Source organism: Monodon monoceros, unplaced genomic scaffold (genome assembly GCF_005190385.1).
Source record: "Monodon monoceros isolate NGI ecotype Baffin Bay Population unplaced genomic scaffold, NGI_Narwhal_1 Super_Scaffold_3, whole genome shotgun sequence".
Taxonomy (NCBI): Eukaryota; Metazoa; Chordata; class Mammalia; order Artiodactyla; family Monodontidae; genus Monodon; species Monodon monoceros.
This window is the reverse complement of record NW_021703780.1, coordinates 65621481-65635319: the sequence shown is the minus strand read 5'-3', so window position 1 is coordinate 65635319 and position 13839 is coordinate 65621481. Positions and strand designations below refer to the sequence as shown.

At 39.1% G+C, this 13839-nt stretch overlaps 1 protein-coding gene across 1 annotated transcript in view; it reads right to left on the bottom strand.

Moving 5' to 3' along the window:
- Positions 1 to 13839, bottom strand: part of DOCK3 (dedicator of cytokinesis 3) — a 404078-nt gene that overhangs the window by 70494 nt on the left and 319745 nt on the right. Inside the window, exons 20-22 of the mRNA XM_029243318.1 lie at positions 8864 to 8947; positions 7721 to 7821; positions 3563 to 3644 (exon numbers count right to left, since the gene is read on the bottom strand). Of these exons, the coding sequence (XP_029099151.1) occupies positions 3563 to 3644; positions 7721 to 7821; positions 8864 to 8947 (267 nt within the window). The remainder of the gene's footprint in view (positions 1 to 3562; positions 3645 to 7720; positions 7822 to 8863; positions 8948 to 13839) is intronic.

The following is a 13839-nucleotide window of genomic DNA, read 5'->3' as shown; positions in this document are numbered from 1 at the left end:
CTTTTAAGAGAATTCAAGATCCAAGACTATACTTTCTAATCAAAGAAAGGCTAACGATTTCCCAGACACTGGAAAGGCAGAGACATTGAAAACTGAGGAGAAACTTATCCGAGAATGAAATATGGAGCTCAGTTACTTGAACTATATAACAGGAAACAATTCCCAAGCTACTTTCATGATCTATTCATCTGTCAGGTTTAGCAAAGCAAAACTTTGTGTGTGTGTGTGTGTGTGTGTGTGTGTGTGTGTTTATGTGCTCCACACTGAACTCGGTTGGCACTGGAAAATGGCTAGTTCAGAAAAATGTGTGTTCCAAGGCCTGCACCAGAGGATTCTGCAGAATAAGTTACAGTGTTTGGCCTCATCTCCATAAATGCTACAGTCTCTGTTTCAGTAGCCTTTTAATGCCTGGTCTACAAATAACCTGGAAATTTAATGCCTGGTCTGTAAAGAACCTGGAAAGTCTCTGCTAAATTTAAAAAGGAAAGTGTTTTTTTTCTCAGTTTGAAACAACTACTACAAGAGATGTACTGAGTGGCTTAAAACATCCACTAGTTTCAGAGTGAGAGGCAGAACCAGACAGCAAAGTCGCTTGCACTTCCTGGGTATGAGAGATCAGTTCCTCCATGAAGTCCTAAAATATAAAACACTTTGCAGAGGAGTACAAGGTTGTTGTCGAAGACAGCCTGTGAAAACCTGGATGAGGGCAAGGAAAACAAGCTCACTTCTAGTCATCCATCATTACCTGACTTCCCCTTTCCCTACTTCTCTTGATTTTTACCATCAGCACCAGCTGATGGCCAGGACCAGGTAAAGTTGGCCACCTGTGACAGATGCAACTGGGTAAAGAGAGGAGAGCAGAAGAGTGGGATAAAAGGTGAGGGTGGATCCTATGGAAGTTGTTTGAAGTTTACAGGTGTTCCCAACCCTGTGTGGAGACAATGGAACACTTAACTACGGCTGAAGCAGCTTCTCTGTCTTTTTCTACTTAAGTTAATGAACCTGAAGGGAAAAGAGATCCTAAAAGTTATTACAACCTTTCTGTCACTAATGAGATCATTGTGCTTTCTCTTTCCTGGCTCCCTGGTAAGAACCTGATGCAGCTCAGCAGTGAAAAGTATGCTGCCTTTTTGGAACGCCCTGCCAAAAGCCATCCTCAGACCCACCAAGGATACCCCCTTGTAAGTCATTCACACAGGAATAATGTAACCAAGTAAGAAAATAAAAGACTCTTTATTTTCATCTTTAGTGGCATAACTTTGGAAGGTCATGACTCTGAAAGGGAAAGGAAGAGATGATGTATAAGTAGCAAGATGTATTGAATCAAGAGCAATAAAGAAGAGGAGGTTTCCTGGTCCACAGATTATGATACCAGAATAAGAAATGCCAGGTCAGAAGCATATGCATTCTGTGAATAAGGATGAAATTAGGATCAGATAGAGACTTACACATTTGGTCAAGAGGACTTGTAAACTGAAATTTGATGAAGAAGTGGAAATGGCCTGATAAAACCGTTGGGCTAGATGCATTAGTATCAGATGCCACTCAAATACATTTGATATGGTAAGAACAAGTATGAAAGTACCCCCAGAAAAGTGCTCCCCCACAATGGAACTCTTCCTTTTCCCCACCCAAACCTGGTATTCTCCAGGAATTTTGTACCTCCATAGGTGACCCTGCCATCAACCCAGCTCATCTAGCCAGACCCCTGGAACCACCCTCAGGTCTTCCTTTCTGCCACCTCTCACATCCAACCTAACATTTGAAAGCTTCTGCTTTGGTCACATCAGCCACTTTATGGTTGCTTGAAAACTCTAGCTCTTTCCCATCCAGGCTTTTAAACATTCTGTTTCCTCAGTCTGAAATGTGTGTCCCCCAGTTATTAACACTGATTTCAGCTCAGGTCACCTCGTCAGAGAAGCTTTCCCTAAACTCTTGATCTGAAGTAAACCCTCCTCTCCAGCCATTCCATCCCAAGATCCTGTTTATTTCCCTCATAGCATCATCAATTTTCTTTTCTCACTTACTTTGTGTATTTATCTGTTTGACATGTTTATTATCTGCCTTTTCCCCACTTGAATGGAAGTGCTATGAAGGCCTAGCCTTTCTACTTGGGCTCCTGCCGAATCCCCAGTGGTTAACACAGTGTCTGACATATGGCAGGTATTAAGCAATACTGACTGAATGAATGGCTGAATGAATGACTCTTAGGGGAAAACTTCTGAGATAGCATCTCCAGTAACCTTAAGCAATTAATTTATGAACTCACATAGAATCTTTTGTATTTAACTCAACTTGTATCCCCTCAAATACTATGCAGGGCACTTCACAGGTGCTGGGGTTCAGAGAAGAACAGAACCCAGTGCTTGCCCTCACATTACACTCAGAACCCTGCTCTACACTTGTGTTTGAGCCTGATTCCCCTTAGGACACAGGGGATGTGTTCTTCAAGGGGAGAGGTCAGTCTTACTCTTTGCATCTTAGCACCCATGACATGCTGATTGCTCAGCTGACATGTATTGCGTGAAGAAAGACAGAAGTGAGACTTGTGGCCTTAGATTTTTAAAGAATGTGCAGAGAAAAGGCAGGGAAAATATGGATTTATGATTTGATTTTGCCTCTTTAATCTGATGATGCTTGGGGGAACATCTGTTTTACCTGTTACCACGTGGACAAGAATAACAAAATCATAGGCCCAGAAGTACTTAGAGCAGATGATGGGATATTAAAAGAGGACAAAGAGAAAGCAGAACTACTTTGCTGCCATTCTTCTTTTATTACTAACTAGAAAGGATGGGAAAGACATGGTTAAAAAGCAACCAAAAAATGAGAGTAACTCAAGAACAAGAAAAGACAGGGACAAAAAAGCAAGCAAGCAAGCATGAACTTGCTTTAAATGAGTTCTCAGAGGATACGACAGTTTTCTTCAAACAGCTATATGGAGAACTGTTGAGCAAAAGAGGGATCAACATTCTCATAGGCTGTTCTCTACAGTAGAAGCAGTAGCCATGAAAAGAAGTTACCAGAAAGTATAGTTAACTAACAATGAGGACAGTCCCCTGTAAAGTGGAGCTGTCCAGCAAGGCAAAGGGCTGCCTGGTCACGGTTTTTAGATTATCTTCTTCTCAACATATCTGCATACAGTGCATTCTTAAAACAGTTATAGAAAACAATGTTTAGTAACTACTGAAGAAGGGAAAAGTATTGGAAGATCTTATTTCTCATCAATGTTGCCACCAACACTGGCTTAGAAGGAGATATGATATTTTAGCCAGTGGAAGCAAAGACTGACATTGTTGGTAAAAACCAGGCAGGGAGGATGGCTCAGAGCCACATGCACATCATCCCTCCCTCCTGCTTTAAGATAAAATGATGAGGAATAAAGACCTTTTAGGGCAAAATCAAAGTGAGGAAAAGGCAGTTATGTGGATCAAGGCAGTCATTCCTGAAAGCAGAGCAGTGTACTGGCTGTCTACACTTGTCCTGCACACTACTCCACTGAGGCTACTTGCAAAGTTCTGCAGGGGTGGGCCCCTTTTGTACAGCAAGCTCAGTACATTACCCTCATGGCTTCCTGAATGTGATCCTGCCGAATCAGTTCTGCTGAGCAGTCCATGTACCACTTCAAACAGCGGATTAGCTCCCTAGGAAAAAGAACAGTTTCAGAAACCCCACGTTAATCCAAAAGCAATGCAGCCTAAAATATTTGCAGTCCTGAATTAGCCATATAGGAAATAATATACTGCTAATGAGCTAGAATAGAGTGATGGATCCAATACAGCTGTGGAATCTTTAGATCATCCAAGACCAGACAACACTCACTGTCCAAAAAGAGTTGCCACATTTCAATCAGCAATTATAATCATTCTTTCCCACTTTCCCTGACACACGTTTTTTCTGATTACAAGAAAGTTTTCCTGAAGTCTGGGACTGGATGTGTGTTTTGTTTTGTTTTGTTTAAAACTGCTAAGTCTCCCGAACATACAACAGACTCTGAATAAAGGTATATAGTCCGGTGTGCCTCTCCTTGCCATCCCAATGATCTTATTTCCTTAGGACCAAGTCATCTGAGTGGAATGGGATTACAGGGTCAGAAGGCCTTCACATTTACATGGCAAAAGAGTACACAGGGCAAGAGTGCAGGCCCTCGTCAGATAACAGTTTGCATCTTGGGCCTATCAGTTTCTAGCTTTGTATCCTTGGGCAAGTTATTTGGGTCCTCTGTCCTCATTCTTTTCATTTAAAATATAGAGGAAACCACAGTACATCTCAAACTGTGAATTCTAATGAGATGACACATGTAAAGTACACAGCGCAGTGCCTGCTCTCCAAAGTGACATCAAAGTGTCAGAGTTCCAGTGATTCCACAGCCTCAGAACCCTTCGGTTTTGTTTTCTAAACTTGTGTTGGGACGACCCTGGTGGCACAGTGGCTAAGACTCCGTGCTCCCAATGCAGGGCCTGGGTTCGATCCCTGGTCAGGAAACTAGATCCCACGTGCATGCCACAACTAAGGAGTCTATGTGCCGCAACTAAGGAGCCCGCCTGCTGCAACTAAGACCTGGTGCAACCAAATAAATAAATAAATATAAAAAAAAACAAACAACTTGTGCTCATTCCATAGAATAATATGGTGACTTTAAAAATTGCTTTAATGGTTTTAGATAAGCTGTGTTTCCCATGTTTATTATTCATATTATCTCTTTTATTGACTATCTTTTTCTTTTCTTTGATATTTATTTGTCAGTACTATAGTTAGCTATTCACATGTTTCTCACTGAAAAAGCAAGACATATTTTTAGCAGCTCTGCCATCATTTCTTAGAAGGAAAAGTATGACAACTATGTAATAAACTCTAGTTTAAAACATCAGCGGAAAGCTAACATCTAACATCATACTCAATGGTGAAAGACTGAAATGTGTTCCTCTAAGATCAGAAACAAGGCAAGGATGCCTGCTTTTGCCACTTCTATTCAACATATTAGTAGTGAAAGAGCAATTGGGCAAGAAAAAGCAATAAAAGGCATCCAAATTGGGGCCTCCCTGGTGGCGCAGTGGTTGAGAGTCCGCCTGCCAATGCAGGGGACACGGGTTCATGCCCCGGTCCGGGAGGATCCCTCATGCCACAGAGTGGCTGGGCCCGTGAGCCATGGCCGCTGAGCCTGTGCGTCCGGAGCCTGTGCTCCGCAACGGGAGAGGCCACAACGGTGAGAGGCCCGCGTACTGCCAAAAAAAAAAAAAAAAAAAAGGCATCCAAATTGGAAAGGAAGAAATAAGATTATCTTTGTTTGTAGCTAACATGATCTTGTATATAGAAAAATCTAAAGAATCCACAAAAAACCCTGTTAGAACTAATAAATGAATTCAGCAACACTGCAACAAAATCAACATATATAAATCATTTGCTTTTCTATATACTAACAACGAACAATCAAAAAAGAAAATTAAGAAAACAATCCATTTACAGTAGCATCAAAAAAGAATAAAATACTTAGGAATAACGTTAACCAAGTGGGTGAAAGACTTATACTTTGAAAACAAAATGTTGCTGAAAAAAAAAGAGAAAGAAATTAAAGAAGTTAATAATAAACAGAAAGACATCCACATTCATGGATTGGGAGACTTAATTTGGTTAAGATGTCAACACTATCCAAAGTGATCTACAAATTCAATGCAATCTCTATCAAAATCCCAATGACATTTTTTGCAGAAATAGAAAAATCCATCCTAAAGTTCATATGGAATCTCTAGGGACCCCAAACAGCCAAAACAATCTTGAAAAAGAAGAACAAAGTTAGAGGATGCATACTTCCTGATTTCAAACGTCCTACAAAGCTACAAAGAGTAACTTTAACTTTGATTATAAAGACTAGTCAAAACAGGGTGGGACTGGCATAAAGACAGATACATACATCAATAGAATAAAACAGCCCAGAAATAAACCCTCATGTATACGGCCAAATGATTTTCATCATTATATGGGAAAAGGATATCTTTTTCTACAAGTTGTATTGGAAAAACTAAATATCCACACACAAAAGAATAAAATTGGACTCTTATGTTGCACAATAAACAAAAATTAATTCAAAATTAATCAAGTACCTAAATGTAAGAGCTAAAACTATAAAACTCTTATACAAAAACATAGGAGAAAAGTTTCATGTCATTGGATTAAGCAATCATTTCTTGGATAAGACATCAAAACATAGGCAATGAAAAAAAAATTAGATAAATTAAACTATATCAAAATTGAAGACTTCTGTGCATCAAAAGACACAATCAACAGATTAAAAAGGCAATGGGAGAAAATATTTGCAAATCATATCCCTGAAAATGGGTTAATATCCAGAATTGCAGCTCAGCAACAAACAACCAAACAACCTGATTCAAAAATAGGCAAAGGACTTATAGATTTTTCTCCAAAGAAGATATATAAATGGTCAATAAGCACATGAAGAGATGCTCAACATCACTAATCATTAGGGAAATGCAAATCAAAACCACAAGATACCATCTCATACCCATTAGAAAGGCTACTATTAAAAAAATACAAAAAAACCAGAAAGTAACAAGTATTGGCGAGAATGTGGAGATATTGGAACACTTGTGCATTATTGGTGGGAATGTAAAATGGTGCAGCTGCTGTGGAAAATAGTATGGTGGTTCCTTAAAAAATTAAAAATAGGTTTATCATATGATCTACCCATTCCATTTCTGGGTATATACCCAAAAGACTTGAAAGCAGGGTCTCTAAGAGATATTTGTATGCCCATGTTCATAGTAGCATTATTCACAATTGCTGAAAGGTGGATAAATATAGCCAAGTATTCATCAACAGATGAATGGATAAACAAAATGTGGTATATACAGTGGAACATTATTTAGAATAAAAGGAAGGAAATTCTGACACATGCTATGACATGGATGAGCACTGAGGACATTATGGTAAGTGAAATAAGCCAGTCACAAAGAGACAAATATTGTATGATTCAATTTATATGAGGTCCCAGATTAGCAAATCCATAGACAAAAAGTATAATGGTGATTACACGAGGGCTGGTGGGGGGGGGGAATGGGAAGTTATTGGTTAATGGGTACAGAGCTTCAGTTTTGCAAGATGAAAACAGTTCTGGAGATGAATGGTGGTGATGGTTGTACAAAAATGTAGATATACTTAATGCCACTGAGCTGTACACTTAAAAATGGTTAAGGGAATTCTCTGGTGGCCCAGTGGTTAAGAATCCGCCTGCCAATGCAGGGGACACGGGTTCAATCCCTGGTCTGGGAAGATCCCACATGCTGCAGAGCAACTAAGCCCGAGTGCCACAACTACTGAGCCTGTGTGCCTAGAGCCTGTGCTTCGCAATAAGAGAAGCCACCGCAATGAGAAGCCGCACACCGCCACAGAGAGTAGCCCCCGCTCGCCACAGCTACAAAAAGCCTACGTGCAGCAATGAAGACCCAATGCAACCAAAAATAAACAAATAAATAAAATTGATTCTTTAAAAAAAAAGAAAAAAAGAGAGGTTACCCTTATAAAAAAAAAATTGGTTAAGATGATACGTTTTATGCTATGTGTATTTTACCAGGGTTAAAAAATAAGTAAATTAAGTTTAAAAAAAAAAAGGTCTGCTGAACGAATGTTGGTGCCACTGAACTTTTTAAAAGCCCGTCTTTCTAGTCAAATACAAGTCCTAATGATTGTGCCAAATGCAACTTACTTGTATGCCAGGGCTCCAGCAAAGTGCTTCTGGATGTATGTGTCCATTACAGGTCGGAAATGGAAATATTTGATGTCTCGGAGCAGGTTGATGATGAATACCTGGGAGAGATGGAGGGTCGAAGAATTAATTGGAGGCCTCAAACCTATCCCCAGCAGGAAACAACTCTTGATTCTTCAAGGAATGGCAAACTGCTAGTGTTTTCTCCAGTGTTCCCAGTGAATGTAGGATTTCCATTCTGTGTCTGTATTTCTGTCATATTTGTTCTATTCCTAACATCCCTGGCCTCCCATTCCAAACTTGGGACTCATTTGTCAATGCCAGTGTTACTTTGAGCTTCTCTCTTCACGAATGCTAGGTGGTTCAATATGGACCTAGGGAATACAAAACAATACCTGTGTAGGTGGCATAAACACTAAGTTGTCTCAAAAAACTTGGAAAAGAGAGAGAGAAAAATATTGTCCTCTAAGCCAAACCAGCCTATGAAAGGCTGTACCCTTCGGAAATGGGGTTGGCTGGCCAGGGAAACAAGGAAGAAGAAAAGCCAGAGAAGCAAACTTTGCAAGTACCATTCTAACTCTTGTCTCTGCTCCTCATCTATCAGGTAGACTCAGAGTATCTGGTTCTCCTTGAACATACAGCCCTCCTGTAGGACTGGATATATTCAACAAAACGCACTGAACATCCAAATCACTGTCCTTGCACACTAAGCAACCTTCTGAGACTCTGGCTCCCAAACCACTGCATAGAGGGAGAGAGTGTGATGCTCCATCAGCACAAGTGAGTCTCTGCTTTTCCTGGTGGTTGTATCCTACTTTTGTAAGTGGAAAAACAGGCTGTCTTGTTTCCTATATTAGTCTCTGGGCCTTTTGTTGGTGTAGGTCACTATTTCAGGGGCTAGGAAACCCTGCAACAGTGGTGAGACTGAGTATCAAAACTACAAAGTTGAAGTCCAGATTTGATCCTGTAGGGCTCTGCCTGGTAGGGTGATTGTTAGTCTTCCTTGGGTGACACTCCTCAGTTCCTTTTCTATTGGAAACATCTACATCTTGTGCTGACTCATTATAATAAATTGCTTTCCTTAGATTTTTAAAAAATATGTGACGGAAATAATTAATAAAAATCAGGAAGGGTGAGACTTACCAAAGACTGAAACACCAACAGGCCATATTTCTCTGTATTATCATCCAAAATCACAAACAGCGTATCTAAGATGTCTTGTAGAAACTGCAACAGCATAAAAATCAGAGCGCTCAGGTCTTTGGACCTTGGACACATGTTCAAACTTCCATACACCAATGAATTTATTTCCCAGTAAACAAAGTCAAAGATCTCCTAATATCTCAAACCACCACTTAAAAATAACCTAGTATCCCACCTCCGCCTAGCCAAGAAATAACTAGGTGGACTTGGGGGTGTTTGCTTACAGCCCAAAGGGCCCTAAGAGAGACTTAAAGAGGCTCTTCCTATTGGGTAAGTGATGAACTTATAAGGAAAGAGCAATTACCTAAAAAACGTAGGACATCCATGTAGAACAGTAATTTTGAAATAAAGACAATCTAAGTGATTCTTTTTTTTAAAAAAATAAATTATTTATTTATCGGCTGCATTGGGTCTTCGTTGCTGCGTGCGGGCTTTCTCTAGTTGCAGTGAGTGGGGGCTACTCTTCTTTTTTTTTTTTTCCTCTTTATTGGAGTATAATTGCTCTACAATGGTGTGTTAGTTTCTGCTTTATAACCAAGTGAATCAGTTATACATATACATATGTTCCCATATCTCTTCCCTCTTGTGTCTCCCTCCCTCCCACCCTCCCTATCCCACCCCTCCAGGCGGTCACAAAGCCCCCAGCTGATCTCCCTGTGCTATGCGGCTGCTTCCCACTAGCTATCTATTTTACATTTGGTAGTGTATATATATCCATGCCACTCTCTCACTTTGTCACAGCTTACCCTTCCCCCTCCCCATATCCTCAAGTCCATTCTCTAGTAGGTCTGTGTCTTTATTCCTGTCTTACCTCTAGGTTCTTCATGACATTTTTCTTTTCTTAAATTCCATATATATGTGTTACCATACGGTATTTGTCTTTCCCTTTCTGACTTACTTCACTCTGTATGACAGACTCTAGGTCCATCCACCTCATTACAAATAGCTCAATTTCATTTCTTTTTATGGCTGAGTAATATTCCATTGTATATATGTGCCACATCTTTTTAAGTATTTATTTATTTATTATTACATCTTTATTGAAGTAAAATTGCTTTACAATGGTGTGTTAGTTTCTGCTTTATAACAAAGTGAATCAGTTATACATATACATATGTTCCCATATCTCTTCCCTCTTGCGTCTCCCTCCCTCCCACCCTCCCTATCCCACCCCTCCCAGCGATCACAAAGCACCGAGCTGATCTCCCTGTGCTATGCAGCTGCTTCCCACTAGCTATCTACCTTACATTTGGTAGTGTATATATGTCCATGCCCCTCTCTCGCTTTGTCACAGCTTACCCTTCCCCCTCCCCATATCCTCAAGTCCGTTCTCTAGTAGGTCTGTGTCTTTATTCCTGTCTTACCCCTACTCATGACATTTTTTTTCTTAAATTCCATATATATGTGTTAGCATACGGTATCTGTCTTTCTCTTTCTGACTTACTTCACTCTGTATCACAGACTCTAGGTCTATCCACCTCATTACAAATAGCTCAATTTTGTTTCTTTCTATGGTTGAGTAATATTCCATTGTATATATGTGCCACATCTTCTTTATCCACTCATCCAATGATGGACACTTAGGTTGTTTCCATCTCTGGGCCATTGTAAATAGAGCTGCAATGAACATTTTGGTACATGACTCTTTCTGAATCATGGTTTTCTCAGGGTATATGCCCAGTAGTGGGATTGCTGGGTCATATGGTGGTTCTATTTGTAGTTTTTTAAGGAACCTCCATACTGTTCTCCATAGTGGCTGTACCAATTCACATTCCCACCAGCAGTGCAAGAGTGTTCCCTTTTCTCCACACCCTCTCCAGCATCTATTCTTTCTAGATTTTTTGATGATGGCCGTTCTGACTGGTGCAAGATGATATCTCATTGTAGTTTTGATTTGCATTTCTCTAATGATTAATGATGTTGAGCATTCTTTCATGTGTTTGTTGGCAGTCTGTATATCTTCTTTGGAGAAATGTCTATTGAGGTCTTCTGCCCATTTTTGGATTTGGTTGTTTGTTTTTTTGTTATTGAGCTGCATGAGCTGCTTGTAAATTTTGGAGATTAATCCTTTGTCAGTTGCTTCATTTGCAAATATTTTCTCCCATTCTGAGGGTTGTCTTTTGGTCTTGTTTATGGTTTCCTTTGCTGTGCAAAAGCTTTGAAGTTTCATTAGGTCCCATTTGTTTATTTTTGTTTTTATTTCCATTTCTCTAGGAGGTGGGTCAAAAAGGATCTTGCTGTGATTTATGTCATAGAGTGTTCTGCCTATGTTTTCCTCTAAGAGTTTGATAGTTTCTGGCCTTAAATTTAGGTCCTTAATCCATTTTGAGCTTATTTTTGTGTACGGTGTTAGGGAGTGTTCTAATCTCATACTTTTATATGTACCTGTCCAGTTTTCCCAGCACCACTTATTGAAGAGGCTGTCCTTTCTCCACTGTACATTCCTGCCTCCTTTATCAAAGATAAGGTGACCATATGTGCGTGGGTTTATCGCTGGGCTTTCTATCCTGTTCCATTGATCTATCTTTCTGTTTTTGTGCCAGTACTATACTGTCTTGATTACTGTAGCTTTGTAGTATAGTCTGAAGTCAGGGAGCCTGATTCCACCAGCTCCGTTTTCGTTCTCAAGATGGCTTTGGCTATTCGGGGTCTTTTGTGTTCCATACACATTGTGAAACTTTTTGTTCTAGTTCTGTGAAAAATACCAGTTGTAGCTTGATAGGGATTGCATTGAATCTGTAGATTGCTTTGGGTAGTAGAGTCATTTTCACAATGTTGATTCTTCCAATCCAATAACATGGTATATCTCTCCATCTATTTGTATCATCTTTAATTTCTTTCATCAGTGTCTTATAATTTTCTGCATACAGGTCTTTTGTCTCCTTAGGTAGGTTTATTCCTAGATATTTTATTCTTTTTGTTGCAATGGTAAATGGGAGTATTTTCTTGATTTCACTTTCAGATTTTTCATCATTAGTGTATAGGAATGCCAGAGATTTCTGTGCATTAATTTTGTATCCTGCTGCTTTACCAAATTCATTGATTAGCTCTAGTAGTTTTCTGGTAGCATCTTTAGGATTCTCTATGTATAGAATCGCCTGTGAAGCCATCTGGTCCTGGGCTTTTGTTTGTTGGAAGATTTTTAATCACAGTTTAAAATTCAGGGTCTGTGATTGGTCTGTTTACATTTCCTATTTCTTCCTGTTTCAGTCTCGGAAGGTTGTGCTTTTCTAAGAATTAGTCCATTTCTTCCAGGTTATCAATTTTATTGGCATAGAGTTGCTTGTAGTAATCTCTCATGATCCTTTGTATTTCTGCAGTGTCAGTTGTTACTTCTCCTTTTTCATTTCTAATTCTATTGATTTGAGTCTTCTCCCATTTTTCTTGATGAGTCTAGCTAATGGTTTATCAATTTTGTTTATCTTCTCAAAGAACCAGCTTTTAGTTTTATTGATCTTTGCTATCGTTTCCTTCATTTCTTTTTCATTTATTTCTGATCTGATTTTTATGATTTCTTTCCTTCTGCTAACTTTGGGGTTCTTTTGTTCTTCTTTCTCTAATTGCTTTAGGTGCAAGGTTAGGTTGTTTATTCGAGATGTTTCCTGTTTCTTAAGGTAGGATTGTATTGCTATAAACTTCCCTCTTAGAACTGCTTTTGCTGCATCCCATAGGTTTTGGGTCATCATGTCTCCACTGTCATTTGTTTCTAGGTATTTTTTGATTTCCTCTTTGGTTTCTTCAGTGATCACTTCGTTATTAAGTAGTGTATTGTTTAGCCTCCATGTATTTGTATTTTTTACAGATCTTTTCCTGTAATTGATATCTAGTTTCATAGTGTTGTGGTCGGAAAAGATACTTGATACAATTTCAATTTTCTTAAATTTACCAAGGCTTGATTTGTGACCCAAGATATGATCTATCCTGGAGAATGTTCCATGAGCACTTGAGAAAAATGTGTATTCTGTTGTTTTTGGATGGAATGTCCTGTAAATATCAATTAAGTCCATCTTGTTTAATGTATCATTTAAAGCTTGTGTTTCCTTATTTATTTTCATTTTGGATGATCTGTCCATTGGTGAAAGTGGGGTTTTAAACTCTCCTACTATGAATGTGTTACTGTCGATTTCCCCTTTTATGGCTGTTAGTATTTGCCTTATGTACTGAGGTGCTCCTATGTTGGGTGCATAAATATTTACAATTGTTATATCTTCTTCTTGGATCGATCCCTTGATCATTATGTAGTGTCCTTCTTTGTGTCTTCTAATAGTCTTTATTTTAAAGTCTATTTTGTCTGATATGAGAATTGCTACTCCAGCTTTCTTTTGGTTTCCATTTGCATGGAATATCTTTTTCCATCCCCTTAGTTTCAGTCTGTATGTGTCTCTAGGTCAGAAGTGGGTCTCTTGTAGACAGCATATATATGGGTCTTGTTTTTGTATCCATTCAGCCACTCTGTGTCTTTTGGTGGGAGCATTTTGTCCACTTACATTTAAGGTAATTATCAATATGTATGTTCCTATTTCCATTTCCTTAATTGTTTTGGGTTCGTTATTGTAGGTCTTTTCCTTCTCTTGTGTTTCTTGCCTAGAGAAGTCCCTTTAGCATTTGATGTAAAGCTGGTTTGGTGGTGCTGAACTCTCTCAGCTTTTGCTTGTCTGTAAAGGTTTTAATTTCTCCATCAAATCTGAATGAGATCCTTGCTGGGTAGAGTAATCTTAGCTGAAGGTTTTTCTCCTTCATCACTTTAAATATGTCCTGCCAGTCCCTTCTGGCTTGCAGAGTTTCTGTTGAAAGATCAGCTGTTAATCTTATGGGGATTCCTTTGTGTGTTATTTGTTGTTTTTCCCTTGCTGTTTTTAATATGTTTGCTTTGTATTTAATTTTTGACAGTTTGATTAATATGTGTCTTGGCATAT